General features: G+C 39.9%; 1 protein-coding gene across 6 annotated transcripts in view; it reads left to right on the top strand.

Annotated features, from left to right (window-relative positions):
- The window catches only part of RABGAP1L (RAB GTPase activating protein 1 like), a 234,381-nt gene that overhangs the window by 7,581 nt on the left and 200,755 nt on the right, over window positions 1–26,045 (top strand). For all 6 annotated transcript variants that reach the window (XM_029964004.1, XM_029964006.1, XM_029964008.1 and 3 more), the window contains 9 exons: window positions 11,181–11,348; window positions 12,565–12,754; window positions 14,059–14,269; window positions 15,387–15,561; window positions 16,295–16,455; window positions 16,919–17,029; window positions 20,701–20,767; window positions 22,055–22,157; window positions 23,119–23,285. In XM_029964004.1, the coding sequence (XP_029819864.1) occupies window positions 11,214–11,348; window positions 12,565–12,754; window positions 14,059–14,269; window positions 15,387–15,561; window positions 16,295–16,455; window positions 16,919–17,029; window positions 20,701–20,767; window positions 22,055–22,157; window positions 23,119–23,285 (1,320 nt within the window). In that variant the 5' untranslated portion in view covers window positions 11,181–11,213. The remainder of the gene's footprint in view (window positions 1–11,180; window positions 11,349–12,564; window positions 12,755–14,058; window positions 14,270–15,386; window positions 15,562–16,294; window positions 16,456–16,918; window positions 17,030–20,700; window positions 20,768–22,054; window positions 22,158–23,118; window positions 23,286–26,045) is intronic.

Genomic DNA, 26,045 nt, shown 5'->3' with positions numbered 1-26,045 from the left:
TGCATTGTCTGTGTGTGTTTAGATACAAAATACAAGGTACAGAATTTTAATTTAGACATAGGTGGACAAATTCAATGGCTGGCTAAAACCAGAGGGTTTTCCTTTGTATTTAAATAAGATATTGATGTGTTTCCCTTTATTAAGAGTTCGTATGCTGCAAGCTGATATTTTTTTTCCATAGGAACTTGTTTTTTTTTAAATTAGATGTTACTGAAAAACCAAGACTGTATGATTTAGACTGAGCCATCTGAAATGCATGTGGCAGAAAATGGATTTTTTTTTTTTATCCCATTCTGTGAACCCTTTGTTTAATTTTGTTCCACTGGAGTATACTTTCATTATTTCCTGTTATTTTGAAGAGAAGTCTCAAGTAACTGGTGGTGGCAGCGCTGCAGAAGCAGCCGTGCCCAGTGCTGGGTTTGGTCTGGGTTCTGTTCATTGTTGTGCAGAGAAAGGTGGGAAGAGTTGCAGCTTTTTTTAGGGACTTCTTCACCTCCTGCATCTTCCAGATACTACTGAATATCTGTGGCTTGTAAGTACCAACATTTTCTCTTCAATTGAACTGTTTGTTTGCAAAACAGCAGTGGAGTTGAAAGAGAAGGTTTGTGTGTGCCCCCATTTTTTTGGGGAGTAAAACTCGAATGTAGTGAAGACTGGGCCTTGGAGATGCTGATCCCTTCTGTTCATGGAGGCAGAGTTTGTGTTTGCTCACACTTGTATCATAAAAAGGTATTTTTAACCCTGTTATACTTGATCCTAATTATTAAGAATTAGTATTGGCACTATAAATTTATAAGAAATAAAGAGCTACTAGCTAGAATTCTTCTTGGAGATAACAGTTAAGTGATTTTGAGGAAACAGGAGTAAGGAATGAAAGTCAGTGACTGATATTTACATTGTTTTGAATGTTAATTATTACTGTTTATTGCTGTAGGGATGTATAAAAACTGTGAGGGAAGCACGGAAAGAGTTGATCCAGATGTCCAAGAAAATACTTTGGCAAGTTCCAAAACAGTAACGTGAACTTGGAAGTTCTCCATAATCGTAGTGTTAATTTGCCTTTGACCCTTTCTAGCTTCCCGTTTCTGATTCTCCTTTTCTTTCATCATTTTGAGACATCAGAAAGTCAGACTGGAGTGTGGTTTAGTACTGAGCTTTTGACAGTAGCCACAGAAATCAAGTGATCCTTGTTCCAGCCCTCCCTCCCAGTTTCTCTCCCTGGCCTCTGTGATCCTGCTTTTTTCTGGCAGTAAGTGCTTTTTTCTGGGGTCTCACTGGGGAGTATGGAAGAAGTGCTTGTGTTGTTCTGTGCAGTTCCCAGAAAATCCCTGTGAGGTGCCATGATCCCATTCCAGATGTGCAGTTCCTATCCTGGGTTTACCTGGGGCTTCTGAACAGCCTCCTGGTGATTTTGCACAGGCTCTCACCTGGATGAGAGGTGGGATGCTGCTGCTGGGTTTGGATTCCTGTATTGAAAAGGCTTTGCTTATTCCATGAGTTTGTTCCTGGGGGGGCAGCATTGCCCACTTTGGCCCCGAGGCTGATGGGGACATTCTGCCTTTGGGAGTTGCAATCTCTCAGCTGTATTTGACATTTCTGGTAGCTTGTGCTGTGTTTAAGGACTTCATGACTTAACACTGATAAAAACACGGCTGTGGTGAGGAAAGGCTTATATAACCACTTCTCAGAGCATGACCTTTCCTATTGCTTTGCATTTCTGTGAATTTTTTGTTTTAGATTAGCTGCCTGTAACTTCCTCTCTTTGTTTCCAGAAGTAAAAATGTTTTGGGGAAGTATTCAGAATGTAAACATTGACAGTAAGTTTTCGCATCTGCATTTAATGAAAACCACACATCGTTTAGTTGAAACTGGTAGTACAGTGTGGCTGTATTTGGGAAGCTCTCTGACACTTTGAGAGACTGTGATTAATAAAAAAAAAAAGAAAAAGGCATAACAATCACAGATTTTGGGCTTCTCAGGTTTTCTTATTTTATGCAATCAGGTGAATTTATCAAACTAGAAATAACACTTAAAATTCAAGCTACTCTAGATAGTCTGTCTCAGCAGACAGATGCTTGTTTATGATTCCTGGCTAATCTGAGACAAGAAAATTGCATCAAGGAAACGAATGGGAGTTCTGCTGTATTTTTTGCAAGATTTCTGCAGTTATTATATAAGCAACCGTGTTGTATTATGTGAGATGTATTTCTGCAGCAAGAGCTTATTCTGTGATTTTTTTATAGGCTGCTCTAGATTAACCTGAGGCTTACACCAAAAATAATCCACGAGACTCACTTAATTTAATAAATGAGGTACATAAGATCTACATAATGGTAATCTGGCCCAGAGGCTAAGTTTATTTATTAAAAAAATATTAAAAAATTGAGCTGCTTTTTCTTTGAGCCCATCCTAAGAAGGATCTAAAAAGTTTTTATGTTGAGATGCTTTTAGCATAGAGTTTGTCCTTTAAAGCAATTCTACATACCAAATTTGATTACTAGAGAAAAACTGCAAAAACAAAACAAAAAAACTTTTTTGGCAGCCCCAGATTAATTTATTTTTTGTAACCCTATCTTGTAATCATTAATTGAAAGTGGCTTTTTACGGATCTTTTCTGTAATACCTTAAAATGTACTTGTAACAACTTCAAGGAGTTTTTGAAACAAGGATGTAAAACAGAGTGATCAAAAGATCAGACCCATCTTTTGATTACATGCGTTTGTTGTTTTTTTTTAAAGCCAGTTTTTTCTTTAATCCTTTAGGAGAAGAAATAAATTCTGATCATTTTGGATGTCTGGGGTGAAAGGAAAAGAAATTGTGTCTTGGAAAAAGGGCTCGCACGTTCTCTTTCCTGTTCACCTTCTCAGGCAGTCTGGGGAGGAAATACTGAGCTTAAGAGGTACTTGAGCTTTTCAGGGTCTGATGTGAAATATTTTTGGAAGGTAACACTATGCATAGCATTTCCTAAAAAATCAAGTGTGAGATTATATACATCCTTGGGTGTGAATTGGATGGTAACTGCAGGTAATGCAATGCAAACATCTTTCTTTGTGTAACTTTTTCAGACACTTGCTCATGCAGCTTTGAGAGATACTTCCTTTAGGTCAAATACTTTTTTTAGGTTAGAATTATAAAATATTCTTAATTGTTTATTAATTGAATGAACAAGTTTTTCTGTAGGGGTCAGTTGATTTATTTCATACCACCTTTCCAAACCGTAGTTCTTCCTTGAATTACAGAATGAATTTGGAATAATTTGATTAGTGAAGTTGATCACATGGAGGAATCATCTCAACACACTGTCTTTTAAAAATAATAAATCTCTTTTAAGGAAAAGAGATTTTAAGGATCCTTAAAAACCTTTTTAAGGAAGGTCCACATTATTCCTCGATGTGTGTCTTCCAGAAGCTTTCACATGCACAGCTCATACCAGTTTCTAGAAGATTTTAGATAATTTGGAAGCCTTTTAATGGTGATCTGAATGTTCAGACAGAACCTTGTTTGGTCTTTAACTGTGATTTCTCACTCTATCTTTTCTTATTATATCTAAATATTTAAGTTCAAGTGACAGTATAAAATCTTAGGGTTTTAAATGTATGTGAAAGTATTTATTTTAAATGTATGTGGAAGTATTTGTTTTTAACATATGTGGGAGTATTTTCTTTTTACCAAGAAGCTTGGCTTTGTTTCATATTAAAAAAGAAATATTTTTCTTGCTTACAAAGTGTTGGGGACACTGTTGAAATGACAGTTTTGATAAAACAGCAGTAGAAGTCTAGATGGCTGTCAAATCAAAACTCACAGTCCTTGCAATTTTGGAAAATCTGACTGAATTGTGAAAAACCAGAGTCTGGTGTTGTTACTCATTTACAACTCATGATTGCCTTTGACAACTATTAGAATGAAAGACTTAAGATTAAGAAAAATATCTAAAGGAAATGAGAAAGGAGCATGAACTGTTGTCTGGTGCATCCTACAGTCAATGCAGGGGAGCAGCTTTTGGGGAACACCGTCTGTGGTTGGCGTTACAAAGGTACCTTCTGAGCTTAGGAACAAAACATTGTGATCTCAAGTTAAATCTGCAAACCTCAAGGTAACAATTGTCATAATTTCCAGTCCTGACTTTGAGGAACAAGGATTTTCCTGACTCCAAAGGTGATCGGTGCTGGGCAGTGGATCAGGATTTCTAGTGCGCTTCGCTGGCCTCGGAAGTGACACTGCGGGAGGCACTTGTGTGGCAAGGACAGGGACTGGCACCCAGGATCACTGCTGCCTTGTGTCACACTGCTGCTCCATATGGTCTCCTGTGCCTTACATCATGGAATTATTTCTGGAAATGATAGCTAGTGGAGAAAACACCTCTTTGAAATAGTTAATACATTTAACGGAGAGAAGTTGTTGCATTGACCGCGTTAGACCAACACTGTTATTTTTACAGTGAGGGAATAAACCATTAAATAATCTCCTTAAAGCAAGGATTGTGTTATGCTTCTGCTTTTTTCCTCTGGAAATAGGTCATTATGTTTTTGAGCGAGTGGCTGTGCAGTTCAGTGACTTGGCTGGTGATGGGTTTCAGTTTGAATGCTGCCTGCAAGCATCATGCAGCAGTGGAAGAAAAATAAGCAACTCAAGTTTGTCCAACTCCAGCCATGAAAAATTGGTACTCCTAGTTGCTACGTGATATTTTCCAAAGACAAAAACTAATTCCAAGCTCAAGTGTTGGTGTTAAGTTGATGTCAGGGAAACTGTGAAGGTGTATTAGAGTTGCTTTATTTGCATTGTTTGCTTTTTCCTTGAGACAGAATGACCTACTGCTTAAATGAGTAAACCTGTTTGCTAGAACTTGATGTATAAAGTGTAATTTTTTATTAGTAGGATACACATGAAGTAAGATCTCTAGAGTAGCAGAAGCCTTCTTATTTACATTTATTTCAAAGTTGTACTCTTTAGAAGGGAATAAGTAGAGTTGTGTGCTCCAGTTCAGTACCAGGCACACGCCCACCATTGCTCTGGAGGGGTTCTTCACCTTGGTGATCCTAAGTTTAAGGTAAATAAAAGCAGTATTTTTTCTTTCAAGCAACTCCAAGCTATGAGTGTGTAATTTTTAAGTGCTTCAGTGGCTTGTGTGTAACCCAGAGATTCAAGTCAGGAAAGCTGGTTTTCTCCTTTATAGTAAATGTCTCATTATTCACCCTGAGATGTGTTTGACAACTGCTGCTTATCATTTATTTGAGGAGATGCAGGTACAGTATGTTTTGGGAGGAGAAACAGACATTTTCTTGTTTGTGTAGTTCTCTTTTGGTTCTGTTTTCCTTATACTGTTATTCCTTGGCTATGAGATTGACATGTAAAAAGAGTCTGGAAAAAACTCTGTATCCAAGCACCCAGTACAACAATTCCAAACAGTTTGCCATTCATGAGAGAACTAATTATTTGCTGTTGCCTACATAGTGGAGGTTTGCTTTCTCAGAGGAGACAGGGTTGCCAAAATAAGTTAATGGTTACTTTCTAGTTGTTTTTTTGCTTTATTTTTGTGTGTTGGGGTTTTTTGTGTGTGGTTGTTTTTTTTTTTTTTAATTTCGGAAAGACTTTTGTTCTTAACAATGCTTTCCTGGAAATAAGGATTTTTATATACATATATGTGTATGTATTTTAAAATATAGTGATATGGCTCGGTATTAAGTTGATTTTAATCCTGGGAAATAGTATCGGTAAGCCAAATAAAGTGTTGTTTGGTTTTTTTTTCCTTTGCATAGTCTGACACTACCAGAGTTAAGACACTGGGGGAAACAACTTATGGGTAATAAAACTAGTTAGCATGAGCATAGAGACAGTTGGTTATATGAAGATTACACAAAGAGAAGTTGAGATTAGAGATAAAATTGCTGTTGTTGTCAGGGGGATTTAAACAAACTGATTTGATGACACCCAGGGTTTTCTTCTGCATATGTGTCCACTAGAGAAGAAGGTTTTGGGGCCTCAACGTCCAGTGTAATATGGAATTTGCTGGGGGTGTTTAGTCTGTCAGTGAAGAAGCCTGGCAAAGGTAAAGCTGTGTGTGTTCGCAGCACGCCTGGCTTTGCCGGGATGGTGTCACTGTTAAAGATATGAGCTGCTGGGGTGGGGCCAGGGGAATGCCCAGGTTTGACACATTTGAAGGAGGATGCTGTGGCTGAGCCCTGAGTTCTGGGAGTTGGCATGTGTGGAGCTGTGGGTGTCTGTCCGGCTTCCTGTGCCCTGAGGTCCTGTTGTCACCACATCACTGCAGTGATCTCCAGCTCTGAGTCACTGGGTGTCTGGGACTGCAGCATCCGTTAGTTCAGTGCTCATTTTGCTGTCATGCCCTGGATCCTGGAGCTCAAAAATGGGAATAAACTATGCTCTTTGGCGTGTATTTCTCCTTCAGACTTCTCTTATGAGAAGATGAATTTCTGCATAACTATTGGACCTTCCTTCTCAGAAAGGTCCCACAGATTCTCTTGAGGAACCTGAGTTCTGAAAATAGGTAGAACTTATTTCCCAGTGTTTTTTCTGTGGTTTGAGATTAGCAATCAAACTGCATGACTTTGAAAGCCTGTGTAATACAGGACCTGATTTTGTTTGATAAAAGAAAGTATGAATTAGCCTGTTCTTGATTGCCTTCTTTCAAGCAGGCAAGAAGCTTCTTTTCCAAACGTGTTTCTTGTTGATTACTGAAAACAGATAAACATTTATCTTCCTTGTTTGTTGTCTTTTCATAGCTCTACAGTTTATATTTTTTTTGGGTGGTTATAATGCTGAAACAAAATTGATATCTTCCCACCCCAAACCAACAGTAAACCTGAGCAGTAACTTTGGAATATTTATTGAACAGAAACTCGGAGTAAACACAAAAGTGTCTGGTAGCTGCTTCAGAAGACTGATTTGTCTAAGAATTGATATTTACTTTTGGCGACCAGTTTGATGAGAGAGTTTTTGAATCTGAGCAGGTGTGAAAAGCGTTTTCCTTCTGGAAAGCCAGTGACTCGACCTTTGATTCGTTTTCCTGGGCATGTGTTGCCAGCAGTGCCTTGGGCATCCATCCCTACCTACTTGTATTCTCTATGGGATGTGTTTTTGCCAGTCTGGATTCAATGTGAAATACATGGAAGGGTTATGGAGGGAAGGAATCAGGAGCATTTCTGGAATGAAGTGAGGAAGCTGCTGGATTTGAGCCTTTTAAAGCTTAGTACTGTACATGAGTGTAGCAAGTTCTGGTCACTGGTCCCAAAACACCTATATTCCAAGTGTTCCAAGTAGTATGGCTTTTATTCAGGACTTTGTATAAGCAAAACACTTGGAACTGATGTACATCAGACAGACTGACTTGACCAAAACTACATAATAAAGCTCACTAGAAAAGTACCTGCTTTTTTTCAGTCACTGTATTATCCCTACAGCTTAAGATATTTTTTTTGGAGCAAGATTCACCCCCTCTCCCCCCTCTTTTAAAACTATGTCTGATTAGTTTCTTTGTATCTCAAAAACCCTTCTGGCAGAAAACCTTTTCTGAAACTGTTACTTTTAAAAATTTTTATGTTTTTATCGTAGGGTTTACTTGACTGAGTTTAGAAGAATTTCCTCCTGTGTATTTAGTGCTGGGTTTCTGATTTATTTTTTTTCTGTGTGATGTTGTTCACCAAAGTATGGAGGAAAGTTCTCTTCTCTCTAGGAAGTAGCAGGACTGTTCAAGGTCCTTCTTTTGTAGCAATTATTCCTTGCAGTAGTAGCACCTCCTTCCCAGTGTCTCCCACTGTGGAGAGAACTTTCACAGCACAATTTGTTGTCGTCTTTCTGAAGGCGTTGCTGGAGAAGCAGCTCTGACTCCTGGCTCTGGTTGTTTGGGAAGGTACCATCTGCTCTGAGGTTTCAGCCTGAGCAGTGCTGGCAGAACAGAGGCTGTATTTTTCATTTGGAACTAAACTGCACTAACAGCTTAAACTGTGGCACTGGGCTTGGGGCTGAGATAGCTGACGTGCACTGCTGCCTTTCCTGTCCCTTACTCAGCCCCTCTCTGCTGGTTGCTGCCCTCCCAGAAACTTTAAACTGGTAAAACAAAGGCTAAACCCCTTTCCTCAGGATTCTGAGCCAGCCTTCAGCACCAGGATGGGCTGCTGCTGCCTTCAGGGAATAAACCTGACCTGACTGTACAGCTGTCTGTATGTTCTGATTGATGCCATTGGAAATAATTTCTTACGTTCTTAGCTTTAAGGTTTTCATCAGAAAGGATGATTAAAAAGATGAGACATGTTTGAGTTTAGTAGTAGGAGTCTGTTCTTAGATTTTGTATGTATGTAATAGTTGACACTGTTGTTAGTTCTTAACATTTGTAGGAAAAGGGGAGTTGAAGTACATAACTCAGGAATGAGTAGAAAAGGAGTAAGTCATCCAACAGGACTAAAGCAAATGACAAAAGGGGAATGACAGAAACCATCCAATGACTGGAGGTGACTGGAAAGTCAGCAATATGTGTGTGTCTCTCTCTTCTTGTTTCTAACGAATAAGAAACCCCCTTCAGATGTTCTTCTCTCCCCCTTCCTCAAATAACCTTAATGCATGATTATTTCAGAGAAGTTTTTGTTCTTTTTACTGCTTTTCTTCAGAAGTGTTTACTGCAGTGTTAGATCATGTGGCCTTATAATGAAAATATAGAAAATGTTTTTCTTTAAGTAGCTTACTACTTAACGTGGTGTGAATCTCAATAGTCTTCATGAGACTCACAGTTATACAATTGAGTAAAGTTCACATCAGAGTTGAAGTTGTTTAATTTGAAAAAAATGACTCGTTCATGATTTTTGGTACTCTAATTTGTCTCTGGCATTAAAATCTACTTTTGTTTGGAGACTGATCATAAAATATGGTGTATAAAGCTTTTCCTGAATGCCTGACCGGTTTGTGTTCATGTTCTACTGCTAAACTGAAACTAAAGTGGCTTTGTACTGCAGTGGGAGACAGGGCATTCAGAGAGTAACACTTGGTGGCAGGTGGGAGTAGTCCACAGTGATAGGCTGAAATTCAGGGTTTTGAGGTGCTAATTTATTCAGCTGTGTGGAAGAAGGTTTGTGTCTGCACTCTGTTGGTTTAAGCTGGTTGGAAAGGCAGGCTTGGAGTACACTCTTCAAGAAATTAAAGGCCTTGTAACTCAGCAGTAATTGCAGGAATGTGTCTGGTATGCTTTTAAAGGATCTGATCTGAATGAGGAGCTTGTAGCCATGTAAGGTTTATAATATTTCCTTTGTCTTTCAGATTAGAATTTGAGAGGTAAGAATTCTCTTACACTGCCTTTACCCGCATAGGACAAGAACAAATATTGTGTCTCTCAGTGTGTTTCTCTAGTTGCATTGTCATAATTTCCTTTGGCTTTGCAAATGGTACATTTTCCCCAGTTTTGTTATTGAACTGCTGCTACAGAAGACATTTCATAGTTCACAGTGTGCCTGGTGGTTCTTGCTTCATTGCAGAAAGAAGAACTGGTGATACACTCATGTCTGCAGCCTGCATTTGGCTTTGATAATTAATATAGTAGAACCAGCTTATATTGTTATTTTGAGCTGACTTGTTTATTGCAAACAAGCTCTTCAGCAATGTTTTCACAACATTTGTTAAAAAGTAACATGGAATTAATAAACTGTTTATAACATACTTAAAATCTTGTGCATTAAAACTTTGTCTTTCTTGTGCCAGGAAGATCTTTGAGGTGAAGATGCTTTAAAAAGATTCACTCCAGTGGTGAATCCAGTACCCAGGTTTGGGTGGAGCTCAGATTATGTCATCTGTCAGGAAAATATTCCTGTTTGTGAGTTCATGCTTAGTCTGGAGATATGAAAGACATCAGGCTGTGCTAACCTGCTGATCCAAATTTGTAACCACTCTCTGAATATTGTAGCTGTTGTTTAGTGGCTTTCTTTTAAGGTGACTCTTCTAGTGAGTTCTTCTGCCATACAAGGCAGTTATCTGAAGGACTTGAGTTCTTCAGTTATTCTGGGATTTCCACATGTAATTCCCTCACTCAGAACTGCAGTTTCAAAAATGATAGAAAATATTATGGTATTGAAAGTTGTGTGGTTGTCACACCTGTCTTGTGGTTTGAAATTGCTAAACTTTCTCTCATGGCTTACATGAGTAACACCTGCTCAGACTGGGGGGAACATGCACAGCTTTTTTTTTTACATTGTTTTTGTGGTTCCCTATAGCTGGACCTAAATTACCATCCTGTCCTTCATCACTGGGTGGTTTGGAACCATAAGAGGAGCAAAGGTGGCACAGTTCTGCTTTGTGGTGCTGCTGGGAAGGGCAGGGTGAGGCTCAACCTAAGGAATCAGGAAAGACATTCTGAGTTAGCGTAGGTGATACTGCCTTTATTTGGTGGATACCTACAGGAGCTGTCCCCATGCTGGAGTGCTCAGAATGGTTTCAGTTCTGTGTTTTTCTATGAACATGTAATTTTGAGACTGACCATTATTTTGCTCTTTTCCTTTGTTTCTACATTTATTTTTTGTTGTGTAGACAAGGGAAAACTTGTTCTTGGTTTCCATAATACTTACAGTTTTGTTGTGGTTTGTGTTTATTCTTTTTTTTAAGTGGTGTGGTTAATTTTAACTGTTGCACGTGGTTTCAGGGAAATTTGCTGAGAAGGAGGGTGATTGTGGGGTGGTGTCACTTTTGACTTCATCATATGGAGACCTAAAGGACAGTAAAAGCCCCTGACATAATCAATTGCTAAATGTGTTTTTATGTGGAGAGCATACACTTTGGTGTGCAGATTTTGGGAATCTGTATGTTCACATGATCTGTGGTACTCTGAGTAAGGAACATACCCTGTATGAGGGAGAACCAAGGGCAAGAACTGGGGAGGCAGAGGGAGCAGACTCTGGAAAATTAAAAACGGGAAGTGAAAGTTCTGAGGTGAACTTCCTCCTTTGTTATTGATACACTGAGATAACAGCCATTGTTGTTTAATCATAGGATTTTTAAGCACTGCCATAAAAATCATCAGGTTCCTTATACCAATGAAATCACAGTTCAGGGAATATAGTAAATACAGTAATATAATTTTAAGTGTTATATTAATCCACAATAACTTCATGTTACATCTATTAACCTATGGTGTGCAGCTTCAAAACTCATTATTGAACATTTTTCCTTCTTTATTCTTATTTCTCCTTCTGGTGGCAGGAGGAGAATACTGACCTGAGATGGAAGTCAAAACATCATTTAGCAAAGCCAGTAGGATTCCTCAAAGTGTATCCCCGTTAATTAATGAAGAATTTGTCTTGGTTCATCAGCAACCTGAGGACACCTCTGGAAAAGATGAAAAACCTCAGCTAAAGGTTTGCTATGATTTTTTATTTTTTTTTTAAATATGTAGCAAGATTTGTATTGATCAAAAGATTGCAACTTCTTTTGAATATTTAATTAAAGATACTTGTGTGTGCTTGAGGAGACTGTGATTTTTGTCCTTGCTCATTCCCAATGACATTAACATCTCGGATTAAGCAAATCTGTCCAAAAGTGGCAGTTGAGGTTTTCTTTTAATAACTTCTTCTTGTGTGTATTCTGTGGATTTGTATATTAGTAAAGGACTAAAAAGTTCTTTTCAAAGAATGAGGTTTGCTTTAAAGCTTGAGAAATATTCTTTATTTAGGGATCAGAGACTCTGAATGCTGTTATCTCAAAAGCATGAAATTAGACTTCATAGGACTAGACCACAGAAGGTCTTGGGTTTTAGTTTTTAATTTAGTTTTCCTGCTTAGTGCTACTTTAGGCATGACTAAGACCTTTTTTAAAACCTCTAAACCTCTAAACAGCAGAATATTTTAGCACTTGGATGGCAGCTGATTGGTTAATTGTACATTTCCCCACTTGAGTTGGAGTAGCTGATTTACTGGGTTTGGTCTGCTTGGAACAACAGAAATTTATTCCCCTTGAAATGACAGTAATGACTTGGTTTGTCACAGCAGAACTGTTTGGGAGTTATTTACAGCCATGATTTCTGTCTGTTTTGAACACTGGCTGCTTCTTTAGTCTGGAAAGGGGCAGGTAACCTGGAGGCAGAATCCATGATGCAACCTTGGCCATTGTTTTCCGTTTTCTGAAAAGCTGGTTCTTGTGAAAGGCTGCATTTTTTTTTTCCTAGGGAGATGTCTTGACATTGTTTTGCCCTTTCCTTAGACTTGCACCCCTCCTGTGTGGGGGACAGTTGCAGAAACAACTGAAATGTGCTGGATGTTACTAAGAAAGTAAAATTTTCTTTATAGCAAAGTTTGGCCTTTGCTCTGAACAGAGGATTTGAGTACACAAAGCAGTTATTCTAAGAGAGGTCTGTAGTTGTCTGATGGATGGTTGTTGGATTAGCAGTGAGAACATGAGCATTATATGTAATGGGATGTGACACTGGATTGTATTTGACTTAATATCGTTGATTCTTAGTGCGTTGTCTCATTCAGCAAAGTTTCTTAACTTTTGCCATGAGCAAGACTGTATGTTTGAAAAATAACAGTGAAAATAAAACTGCAAATACCTTTAAAAATTTCCTCGTGCTTGCAGGTATTTTCCAATGGAGATGATCAGTTGGAGAAGGCAATGGAAGAGATTCTGAGGGATTCTGAGAAGAACCAAAATGTCTATGCTCTCCAGGAAGGTTGCAGTGATGGCAGTGGCCAGGCCGCTGCAGATGGCCCAGCAGGGCAGGCAAACCCACCATCTCTGCACCTTGTTTTGGACCCTTCTACAACAGGTATTGCCTGGGTGCTTCCCCCTTTAGTCACATAAGGCAAGGTTTTCTTTGTGCACTTTCAAGTTAACCTTAAAACGAATATAAAGCTTTCTGGAGCTTCATTCCAAAATTGTACTGGGACTTCCTCTTCTTATTAGTTGAGGATTATAGATAGGAATAGATTATCATCAGATTGATGCTCTGTGCTGCTCTGGTTGATAATTTTCATTTTGTCTCCAACCCTGGATGAATTGGAACTAAGGGTCATATGATTTGCTGAATGGATGATAGTGATAGTTGAGGTGGAGCTGCTGCTGCTGGGGAACCAGAATTTTCAGGGCACTGTTCACTGGCAGTGCTGCCTGCGAATGAAATACACCCTGAGTAACCTGAGACTGTTCAGCTCTACTCCTGTAGCCAGGTAGCAGTAAGGCCAGATTTGGATTTGATATAGGAATTATTGTGGTGCTTTTCTGGTGTTTGAAGTTTTGGTGAAAAGGGAAGGAGTTAAAGCTTTTTAGGTAAACTATATTGTATATATTTTATGTAAAATATATTGATATGTGTGTGTGTATATATATATATATATATATAAAGGTACAATATAAAACATATATATTCCATTACATATATTAGGAATACAAGGCTCTGACCATCTCTTCGTGCCTTGAATTAGAATTCTTTTTACCTCAGCAGCATGCAGAACACTTCTGTGATATTCTGTTAGGTAATTCCCACAGCACCTCTTGGTAAATAAAAGAAAGAAGGTTTTGTGGTAGAATAAGATAGACAGTTTATGTGAAATGGAAACAACCATCTCTTAATTACACGTGTGCTGTATTTTTGAGAAACTTACCTTACTGGCTCCCTGCTTGACATGCTTCAAACAGAACACAACCTTTAGCAAGAACAAACAAATACTTGTAGATACCTTCCCCCTGCCCCACTCCAGCCCCAACAGGAATAATTCAGTTTTGCAGCCTTTATGATTTAAGCGTTATGGCAATATCATCTCTAGTAATAAATAGAAATAACAGGGCAGATTACTTAGAAAGGTTTGGAATGTCTGTGCTGTGTTCTAGTGCTTGCTGAAGGGAATCAAGAGGCAATTTGTCCCCATGCCACACTTGACAACGTGCAGTAGATTAGAACAGACTTCACGTTAATATTAATCTGCCAGGTGGATTTCTTAGTATTGGAGCTGGGCTATCGACTCTTGTATCTATCCCTAGAAAATGTAGGAGACTTTGCTACGGAACTCATTCAGAAAAAAACTGTGTAAAAATAAAAGCAAATGGTTAAAGAAGTGGTTTCTTCATTTTCAGAAGTCTCTGCCCCAAGGCCGTACTCTCCCAGTGAGCCCCTGGAAGAGGACAGCGTGTTGTTTAACAAACTCACGTACTTGGGCTGCACAAAGGTGTCAGCCCCTCGCAATGAACCCGAAGCTCTCCATGCCATGGCAAACATGAAGTCCTCCAGTCAAGCCCCTCTACCTGTAACTCTCTATGTTCCCAACATTCCAGAAGGCTCTGTAAGGTAACACACCAAGTGTTTTGTTTGTTACTTGAGCAGACACATAAGAGGTGGTTTCTGACTTGGCTACTCGCACAGGGAAGTAGAATTGCTGGATTTGTGCCTGAAGTTTGTGCTGAAGACAGTTAATTTTGAGAAATTCCTTTGAAGCAACAAAACATGAGCTCAGATTTCCCCTGCAGTGCATGGCTGGTAGTACAGTTGCCATACAGTGTGAGCAAAAGCATCTCCTTCTACAGCATCTCTGTTCAAATGTGATAATAAGAGAGATACTGGAAAGGGAGAGCTGATAATACTTCCAACCTCCCTGGTCTGTAATGCCCTCCAAGGTACATGTCTTGAGAAAACAGGAGTCCTGCTGGCCTTGGCTTTGCTCCAGAAGTGTTAGTTTTAGACCCTCCCACAAATGTGGTGGAGTTGAGGTACTGATCTGTGTTTGCAGCCACTGCTGTGCCCAAGGCAGCTCAGACCTGCATGTGCCTCACGATGTAGGTGCTGACAGTCTCTAGAAACTAGAAAACATTTACTTTTCTCACGTGATAAGGGTCTTTTAATTAGTGATGAGAGAGTCAAGGGTTCTTAATCAGGGTGCACTACAAATGCACCTGTAGCAGTCTTGAATCCAGAAGTGGGGAGCATCTCAATATCCAAGGTTTTATTTTTAAGCTCAGATACCAAGGCACCTGAAGGATATGTTTAGATTTCCTTCCTTGCCTGAGCTTATTTGACTACCATCTTCTGGAGGAAGACAGAAGGACCTTCAAGCACCTGTATTATTTTCTTCCACTTTACTCTTTAAATGCAATTTAATATTTCCTTCAATGGTACACAATATTTCATTTGAATTAGGGAATTACACTCCAGGCTCTTATGATGGCAACTGTCCCCAGACACAAGATGTTGGGTGTTGTCATGGTTTGAGAGCCCTAAAATCCAATTCTTGAGTCCTAGCCGCCCTCCCACATCTCAACCCAGTGTGAGATGGGTTTTCCAGACACCAATTACCAGCAGTAATTAAAGTTTAGATCCTTGTTTATCTGATTGCAGAAAAGCCTTTTAGTGAGGCCTGCCTGTCGTACTGACTTGTTCCTTTGATCTTCCCTTCTCCTTTCCGTGCCAGAATAATAGATCAGTGCAGCAACGTGGAGATTGCCTCGTTCCCCATCTACAAGGTGTTGTTCTGTGTGCGTGGGCAGAACGGGACTGCAGAGAGCGACTGCTTTGCATTTACGGAAAGCAGCTGCGGAACAGAAGAGTTCCAGATCCATGTTTTCTCCTGTGAGATTAAAGAGGCCGTAAGTATTAAAATACTGCTCTTATCCCTTTTACCATACGACATTTAAGAGGTTGTTCAGATGTGGAAATGGTATATAGTACCTTGAAAAATATGTTAGCAGTCATACATGAATATTAATATAATTTGTTTCTTTTAGTATTTCAATACAACTCCAAAGTGCACCGTTAATGGGAAGATTTAGAAATCTTAAGGTTAAGACAAATACTCTGTTTTTCAGGCCTCATTTGGGTATGTTTCAAACTAAAGTTGCAATGTAGACCTTTTGAATTACAAAGAACCATCTTACAGTACCATTCCCTACATATTTTAGGAAGAACTATGTGACAGCTTAGGAGAAAAGGACTTTTTAGGGTAGAAGAATAAAGGTTGAAAAAGAAGAAATCTTGGTTTTTGACATCTGCCAGAGCAAGCTGTATGTTGTGTTGTTACACAACCTGAAAAGTACATTACCCAGGTCCTCTAATGAGCTGCATTCCTGATCTTGTAATTTATATTAACTCACTGAGCATGACGTGAGCAGGGAATGTGACAGGAATGGAAATGGGGGATGTTACTGAATTGACTTACTTATTAAACACCCGATGCTGAGTGTTTTGTGTTACATGAGGCATGTTTGTGTTCAGCATAAGAGACGTAATAGTGTTTCTGTGACCTCCAAAACCACATCACAATACCCCACAAAAAATACTCTTATTTTGGGTTAAACTCTTGATTCTTTGGCTTTTCTGCAGGTCAGTCGGATTTTATACAGTTTCTCCACAGCATTCAAGCGTTCATCCAAACAAGCATCTGACCACGTGAAGGACTTTGTTTTTCCCACTCCAGACAGTGATGTGTACACTTTCAGTGTCTCCTTAGAAGTCAAAGAAGATGATGGAAAAGGAAATTTTAGGTAATCAGAAAGGAAAAGGAAAAGCAGAGAGCTCTTTGAAAAAAACACACAGCTGCTCTCGGAATGCACGGCCACTGTGCTGCAGCAAAATTCATTTGACCTCCTTTCATGAGCAGACTTGTTATAAAAAGGAAGCTGTTGTTTTGCTTTTACAATTTTCTTCTCTGTGTTTTTTTCTGTAAAAAGATTAAAATCCAGGATACTTCAAGTTAATTTCAATGTATGATTTCAGGTAGGGATGCTCAAGGTGTGCCTGTGTAAATGGAAGAGATGGTAGGAAGTGTGTTAAAAACTTGAGTCAAAACAATTTTCTTGAGTAAATACAGTGATCTCTTTTTAAATTTTTTTTTTTAAAGAGCTAATAAACTTTGAATTTATTGGAAATTTAGAAAATGTGAGCTCTTTTCTGTGTTTAACAGTTCATGTTCTATACCTGTGCTTAAGAATGTTTCTGTTCTTTTAGCCCTGTGCCAAAGGATAGAGATAAACTGTATTTCAAGCTTAAACAGGGAATTGAGAAGAAAGTGGTGATCACAGTTCAGCAACTCTCAAACAAAGAACTGGCCATTGAAAGGTAAGAGTCTTGTAAAAATGGTGAAATTTTTGAAAGAACAGTATTTAATGCACTTTTCTCTGACTTTATGAGTTATGTGACAGAAAAAAATACAGCAATAACACAAATATGATTGCACAATAGAATTTATGCCACCAGATGGCAATCTTATCAAAAGAGTAACAACAGGAGAATTCCATTCTAGTGAAAAGGAAATTCATGGTAACATCAGGATCAAGAAAACCTGCCCCCAGCTGTCCCAAAACATAAGACTGATCTCTTGACTTGCTTTCAGGCTCCTACTTCAAAAATGAAAGGAAAACTTTAGGCAAGGAATCTAAAGCAGAATTTATCAGGGTTCTTCTGTGGTGTAAAACTGTGCTTTTGCTACTCATTGGCTTTAAAAAAAGTCACCTATTTTCAATATCTTTAATTTAAATAATTTTGGCTTCAGCATTCAGTTAGTGAAGCATTTCTGAATATCTTTTGATTGTTTTTCTCCCTGAAGTAAAGCTACCTTTCTTAGAAATTAGCTTTTATTTTGGTGTTGTTTAGGATATTCAATTAGGATGTTATTTTTATCACCACTAGCTTTGCTGTGAAAAAGTTATTTAATTGGCATGACATACACAGGCTTGTAAGTAATTTTAGATTGTCTTAACCCTGCACAGTATTAAAATTCAAAAACAGTATAAAAGGTGAATGCAGGTTACATCAGACAGTGAGTTTTTAGGCAATTTATTGTGTCTTCAGAAGTATTTCTAAGTGGAAATTAAGAGAGCAAAAAATACTGCTGAAGAAATTTGGTCTCTGGTCTAGAGATTTCAAGACTTTTGTCATGACCTCAGAAGGTCAAAGCTTAACGTTACTGCTCAGATGAACTGGCCCCCTTCTGGTATTGAGGCAGGGCTGGGGCTGGCTTAAGGCCGTGCAGGAGGCCGCTCTCAGGGGAGTTCCTTTGGCCCTTCCTGCCTTTGGGTCCTGTTTGCCCTGAGGTTGGCCAGGTTTCTGTCTAGATCAAAGCAGGTAAAGGGATGATGTTCATTCACTGCATAGGTTCAGCCCCACAATGTGGGATGTCAGGTCTCAGTTGTTTATGGGATTGAGGGGCTTTAAGGAAGTTATTCTGAAAGTGAAATAGCCTTTCATTCTGACACATGGGAGGATTGACTATTTTGTCAATACGATGGTGTTTAAATACAGTGTGATAACAGTCATACAGGAGAGTTAATCCTGAGTTATGTAGCTACAGCTTGGGTTAAGGTCTAGACTGGTGTCTTTAGAACTGAATTACAGAATATTGGTTGGTTGATCAGCAGTACTGAAAACTCTTAAAGATCACAGAATCCCAGAATGGTTTGGGTTGGAAGGGACCTTAGAACTCACCTCATTCCACCCCCTGCCATGGGGAGGGACATCTTCCACTAGCCCAGGTCGCTCCAAACCCCATCCAAGCTGACCTTGGACACTTGCAGGGATCCAGGGGCAGCCACAGCTTCTCTGGGCAACCTGTGCCAGGGCCTCCCCACCCTCACAGGGAACAATTTCTTCCAATCCCTAATCTAACCCTGCCCTCTGTCAGTGGGAAACCATGCCCCTTTGTCCTGTCACTTGTTACTGTGTTAACACCATCAACCTTTTCTGTGAGTAACATCTGTATTTTATAAATGGAAATATACGTTAATGAATAATAATTTCAGTTCTTTTTTTTTTTTTTACTGGGCTAGAAACCAGTGCAGTGTGTGCAAGTGCGCAGAGCAGCTCAGTGGCACTGTAGGTGCAGAAACCCACCCTGGCAGAAGTGAGAGTGAGGCCCACAGTCTGTGTAGGTCACTTTGAATCTCAGGGGTGTGACTGAACCTCCTCACATTGGAGGCTGAATGTGTTAGAAACCGTTTGGGTAGAATCCAGCTCCTCTGCAAGTGAGGCTCCTGAACTCATTTAAACTCTTGCTCTTTGAAGTAAGAGGGAAGACAAACCCTGACTGCTTTTGCAGCAGGATGCTGTCAGGCATCATAATTCCCTGCTTCTGTGAGAGGCAGGGGTTACTTGTTCCTGACTCCCACTGTTCTTCTCTAAACATACTTCCCTAAAATTTTGTCTGGCATACATGAGAACTTGTGTCCATCTGAGCGATGCACAGCAAGAGTAGGATCTGGGAGCTGTTGGCTGTGGAAGGCACAGACATTTTGCCTCTGGATCTCGGCCTTACGGTTCTCTTTAGCAGAAGGTGGTGACTCCCCTACTATTATCCATTATATCCCTCTCAGTGCTATTTCTGCCCCAGGAACAAGAGGGAGTAAGTCAGTAGTAAGTGTGCTGGCAGGTTCTGCCTGCCCTGATTCGTCTCTCAGGGAATCCAGCTTGTCCTGCTAAATCCAGGTCCTGCATCTGAGCTGCCTTGGGTGCTTCACACGGCACTGCATATGGATATAGAGAAATCAAAATTGTCATCCCCTCTTTTATTTACCACTTGGATTTTTAGGATTCTAGTAGTGACTGAGTATGGAGAAGGGAAAATACAGTTGTGGATGTAAGTTACTGTTGAGTGTAATGGGGTGGAAAATGAAAATCATATACCCAAGTGTAATAGGGGAGAACTTACTGTGTAAGATATGCAATAGTAATTGCATATCGTAAGACTTTTACAGTTAATAGTGTTATTAAAATGGTAGTTGCTGGTGTTCATGTATCTAAGCAATATTGTTTAGCATATTGCATTATTCTGAGGGTCAGTGATAAAAACTGTTTTGTCTGATTATCTCAGAGAACTGAGCTGAACAGAAGAAAAAATTCTTGAAGCAAAACCCTCCAAAATACAACCCCAATTTTCCATAATATTTCAGGATGGAATTGCTTTCAAACTGTTGTGTTTTTTTTTTTTTTTTTTTAAGTTTTCTCATTTGAGATCTAAAAAGCCGGTGCAAATCAGCTTGCAGTTTGTTACAAACACATCATTCTATTTGGTGTTTTTTATTCATAATAGAGAGATAAAGATGATTTGCAGAAACTTCAGACCCAGATTTGTGCCTTCAGTAGTCACAAAGTTCGAAAATCTCTGGAGAATCACATTTTTTTTTTTTCTCTTAAAAATATTAAGAAAATTTTCTTGTAAAATGATTGGGCTGGAATTCAAGGCCCTGTATAATATGCAGATTCAGATTTAAAAAGTGAAGAATGAAGTCTAAAATTTGAGCAAATTGTTGTGTTTTGTTTTTTTTTTTTTTAAGGGCCCATGGTGCTTCATGATATTTTACACCAGTGCCATTATGGATGATAGAATGGATGAGTTTGTAACTTTTCCTATGATTGCATGAGAACGATTTTTAAAACGGACTGGGGAGAGAGTGAATTTCTTCCTGCCAGTCTCCATCACTGATGGAATTGTTGGTGTCTTTAAACTCAGTGTTCTAGGTTGTCCTTAAGAATGATCATGTTTTCACAGGTCAAGTGCTAATTTCTGCCAGCTCCTTTCTGGGAAATGATTCCATTGTCTTTTCTAGAACATATGATGTGATGTTTCCTGAGCGTTGCCATAACACCAACAAAAAAACTGCTCCATAAGGTTTTCTTTAGAAGCAGTATGTGGCTGTCCATTATGTTCAAGCAAATACTTTAGTGTTTTGAAAAGCTAATGTATATACTTTTTCATTTTTTTCCCTTTTTGTTTTTGTTTTAAATACACTTCATAGGTGTTTTGGGATGCTGCTAAGCCCTGGACGAAATGTGAAGAACAGTGACATGCATTTACTAGACATGGTAATACTTAGCTCTGATAAGCTCTAATAAGATAGAGGTGATCGGAAAAAAGCCCCAAGAAAACCCAACAAAAAAACCCTCTCTTTTGTTTTGTTTGGGTATTTTTGCTTAAATCCTGGGATTTGATATCTTAAAACATAAGATGGACAGAATATTTCAGTTCATGTTGAAACCTATGGCATCTGTTTTTTGTTCAATTGCTGAGGCACAGATCAGGTTGTTAAAATAACTGAGCTTTCTGTATTGTGTTAAGCATATTCCCTAAAAATTTAGAGCAAGTAATTGCTTTTATGTTTGGGTGCCAGGGAAGTGCTCTTATTTTTCCAAGGGGCTGAAAACTTTTGCCTTTATTTCCTTCATTTGATTTGAAATTCTTTCTCAGAGTGTGAAGTATTCACTTCTCTTCTACTGTATTTAATTTCTTAGGGCTGCTTGTAAGAGAACTACAAAATTATATGATGCTTTCTGTGTTATTACCAAATTACTTTTTCTCTGTGGATCACAATACAGCCATTTTCAAGTTATGAAGTGCTTGAGTTAAACCCTTCAGACTTTTTGTGGCTCTGCAATTGTCCCAGTTTTGCCCTGTCCATTTCTGTGCTCGTGCTGCTGGTTCCACCTGTCAGTATTCTCTTGTAGGACTTGTTTATTTGCCTGTTTGTATCTACTAGCTCATTTTTTCCTGATTTTATTTGCTGAAATTAGTTCCCTTTTTATTATTTGATCATAAAACTGAATAAATGATAATCATTTGTAAAGTGTTGTAGTTTCTATAAACCTATGTAACACCTTTTTACTGTATTTGATATTTGAATTCCTGGCTTTACTCCACCTGGAATTCTGTTTACATTTACATTCCAGTTATTTTTAACTGCTGGATTTAATGACTCGTTAGTCCATTTCTTGACTGTAGCATATGAATAGACATTTGTGTTTTCCTTTCAACCTCACTGCTCTATATTTAAATCTGGAGAACTCGGTCACTCCTACTTCTCCACGACAAGCTGAGTTGCAGAGGGAACATCAATCTCCTTTCATCCATAAAGAGGCTTCCAAACAGGCCTATTGGACCTGTAGGAACTATTCCAGAAGACTTGAGGAAGCATGTACTTGCCTCATACTAGTAAATAGCTCATTCCATTATTTCATATTCTTAGTGTAGATTGTGTTCTGTGGAGTAAACACAGCCTTACTCTGAGGTTCCTAGAACTGTTTCCCCTCCCTGTGCTCAATCTCTTTGATCTCAAACCATAACTCTAATAGAATCCTGTATGATTTTATTTGTAGGAATCCATGGGAAAGAGTTCTGATGGGAAGGCTTATGTCATTACTGGAATGTGGAATCCTAATGCACCCATGTTTCTTGTACTTAATGAGGAAACTCCTAAAGGTAGTGGATTCTAATCAGGATATTTGTTTTACCTGACAGGGGTTTGGTGTGTGTCCTTTCTCCTGGCAGTCAGGGTGCATGTCTGCACCATTATGTTCCAAGAATCCATCGCTAGGAATTTTTCTGTATAAACATGGTTAACATAGAGTTGTGAATAGTTGTTCACAGAATGGCATGTTGCTGACTGGGAGACATTAAATCAGTGTTTGGGGCTGATGTACCTGTCCCTGGTTACCAGGATTTTTGGGTCCTGAGCCACGTGCAAGTTGTTTTCTGCCTCCTGTACTCAGCACAGCACTGTGAACAGCAAGCATTGCTGTTCTGTTTCTTTTAACTGTGAGGTGAGTTGATTACAAATAGCATTTCATGCCCTGCATCCTGGGGCAGCTGGCAGTGGTGCAGTCAAGTGCTTGATTATGTAGCACAGTTCCTAATGCTGGAATTTGTGTTCTCTGATGGGATGTAAAAGCTCTGAATGTAGATCTGGAGTTTGTTTCCTGTCCGAAAGCAGAGCTCACATCAGTTCCTTAAAGTCATATCCAAGTATACACAGTCAGAGTCACTGTTCCTGCTGATGGATTTTCAAACCAAGTTATTTCTAGTAGCGTATAACAAAACTCTTTAAAAGTCTACACTTCAAAATGTGACCTTATCCTGTGCATGTTCCTTTTGTCTCACGGGGATCATGTATCTCAGTGGTGTTTTCTTTGCTTGATGTTTTGCCCCTGTCTTTAAAACAAGGACATACTGTCTTTGGTTTATACAGTTATCAGAGTTCTTGGTACACTGGTTAATGCACGTTCTCATTCTGTGCAACAGTCATTAAGGGGTAGAACTCAGCTAAATAAAACAGGTGCAGTAGAATCAGTAATTACACAGAAAAGGTTTTCAATTCGAACAGCAGTTTACAAATTTGAACTTTGACTGATTTTTCTGTATGTGACTCGTTTTTGTGTTGCAGATAAGCGTGTCTTCATGACTGTGGCTGTGGATATGGTTGTTACTGAAGTGGTAGAGCCAGTCAGGTTTTTGCTGGAGACTGTTGTGCGTGTGTATCCTGCCAACGAACGCTTCTGGTACTTTAGCAGGAAAACCTTCACAGAAACTTTTTACATGAAGCTAAAACAGGTAATGCATGCCGGTATTTCAAAGAAAAGTTGATGGTGGGAGCATTTGTCTTGTCTGCCTTAGTTGGGCCTTTATAAAGTTAGCGTGGCACCTGCACCTCAGCAGTTTGTTTCTTTGAACTATTCATTTCAGGGATGTTCCAATGCATAATGATTAAGTAGCTACATAAAGGTTCAGTCTCTTTTGGGTCATGGTTTAACCCCAGCTGGCAAGCAGGGCCCACGCAGCCGCTTGCTCACTCCCCCACAGTGGGATGGGGGAGAGAATCAGCAGAGTAAAAGTGACAAAACTCGTGGGTTGAGATGAAGACAGTTCAGTAGGGAAAGCAAAAGCCGTGTGCTTAAGCAAAGCAAAACAAGGGATTCATTCACTGCTTCCCATGGCAGGTGTTCAGCCACCTCCTGGAAAACAGGGCTCTGCCAAGTGTAACAGTGACTTGGGAAGACAAATGGTATCACTCTGAAGGTCCTCCTTTCCTCCTTCTTTCCCTGCTTTATATGATGAGCATGATGCCATATGGAGCATCCCTTGGGTCATTTGGGATCGGCTGTGTCCCCTCCCAACTCCTTGTGTACCCTCAGCTCCCTCCTGGTAGGGGTGAGGAGCAGAAAAGGCCCTGACTTTGTGTAAGCCCGCTTGCTCAGCTGTATCCAAAACATCCTGGTGTTATCAACACTGTATCCAGGACAAACCCAAAACAGAGCCCCAGACCAACTACTGTGGAGAAAACTAACTGTCCCCCAGCCAAACCCAGCACACTTTGTAACCTGAATTGTAATGAGCTGTAAGTTACTGGCTTTGTGGGCTTAAAGTATTTTGAGCCTACCTGTTGAATTCTCCACAATTTTATGCAATCTGACCTGTGTGCAGACTTCTAAAGCAGGTCCCTTTGACTGGTGAAATTGGGAAATGGCTCTTTACTTGTTCATTGTAAAATCAAAAGACAAAGGCACGCACCTGCCTCCAAAGGTGTACCTAAACTAACTCTAGCATGTTGGAACATCAGAACCATGCTCGATTCTGCGGATAGTGGACGTCCTGAGCGACGTTCTGCCCTAACTGCCCATGAACTGTCACGTCTCAACATCGACATCGCTGCCCTCAGTGAAGTTCGCCTTCACGAGGAAGGCAGCCTCAGAGAACATGGTACCGGTTACACACTCTTTTGGTCAGGGAAGCCCAGAACCGAAAAACACCTCTCAGGAGTCGGCTTCATGATCAAAAATTCTATTCTTCCCAAACTCGAAAATCTACCCACTGGTCACTCTGACCGCATTATCTCCCTTCGCCTTCCACTCCACAACAAGCAACACGTTGTCCTCTTTAGTATATATGCCCCAACTCTCCAAGCTGACCCTACTGAAAAAGATAAATTTTACGCTGACCTGCGCAGCCTTACCCAAAAGGTGCCTGCAGATGATAAGATCATTATCCTTGGTGAGTTCAACGCCAGAGTAGGCGAGAATTTTGATGCCTGGAAAGGAATATTAGGCAAGCATGGTGTTGGAAACTGCAGCGATAATGGTAACTACAGCGACTCCTGCTAGAATTCTGTGCAGAGCAACAGCTCACCATCACTAACACTATCTTTCAGCAGAAAGATAGTCTGAAGACAACCTGGATGCACCCCAGATCTAAGCACTGGCACCTCATCGACTATGTCCTGGTGCGACGGAGAGATGTTCGCGATGTCCACCATACCCGCCTGATGCCCAGTGCAGAATGCCAAACAGACCATCGGCTTGTGTGCTGTAAACTCAACTTCAGTCTCAAATTCAAACCTAAAAGGGGAAGTATCCCAGGGAGGAGACTCCAAATTAACAATCTCCAATCAGCCACAGTTAGAGACAGATTCCAGGCAAACCTTCAAACTAGGCTTGAAAACCATTCCACAGATTCTGCAGATTCCTCTCCTGAAACAATTTGGCACCATATTAAAAACAGCATCCTGCAATCCTCCGAAGAATCCTTAGGGTTCTCCCTCAAGAAGAACAAGGACTGGTTTGACAAAAACAATCAAGAAATCCAGGACTTGTTGAGGAAGAAAAGAACTGCCCACCAAGCACACCTTGCACTGCCATCCTGTCACACAAGAAAAACAGCCTTTCGTCTCGCATGCAGCAAGCTCCAACAGAAACTCTGTGACATCCAGAACAAGTGGTGGATCAATCTAGCTGAAAAAACTCAATTATGTGCGGATACAGGCGATCACAAAGGCTTCTATGAGGCCTTGAAAACAGCATAGGGGCCTACATACCAGGTACAAAGCCCTCTACTCAGCACAGATGGGCAAACGCTTCTGACAGATAAAACCTCCATTCTGAATCGATGGTCTGAACACTTTCAGACTCTCTTCAGTACCAACCATGTAGTCCAAGACTCAGCAATTCAGTCCATCACACAACAACCAGTAAAGTATGAATTGGATACTGCCCCCACTTTAGGAGAAACCCTCCAGGCCATACAGCAGGTGAAAATCGGCAAGGCAGCTGGGATTGATGGAATTCCACCTGAAGTCTGGAAACATGGGGGCCTTGCACTCCACACCAAATTTCACGAGTTTGTGGTGTGCTGTTGGGAACTAGGCGAACTACCAGCAGACCTTCGTGATGCAGTAATCATCACTTTGTATAAGAAGAAAGGAATTAAATCTGACTGCTCAAACTATCGTGGTATTATTCTGCTCTCCATTGCTGGCAAAATCCTGGCAAGAATACTCTTGAACAGACTAATACCTGCTATAGCAGAAGGAATCCTTCC

Source organism: Manacus vitellinus, unplaced genomic scaffold (assembly GCF_001715985.3).
Source record: "Manacus vitellinus isolate BGI_N305 unplaced genomic scaffold, ASM171598v3 scaffold_68_pilon, whole genome shotgun sequence".
Classification (NCBI taxonomy): domain Eukaryota; kingdom Metazoa; phylum Chordata; class Aves; order Passeriformes; family Pipridae; genus Manacus; species Manacus vitellinus.
The sequence above is the reverse complement of the archived record's forward strand: the minus strand, read 5'-3'. Positions and strand labels throughout refer to the sequence as shown.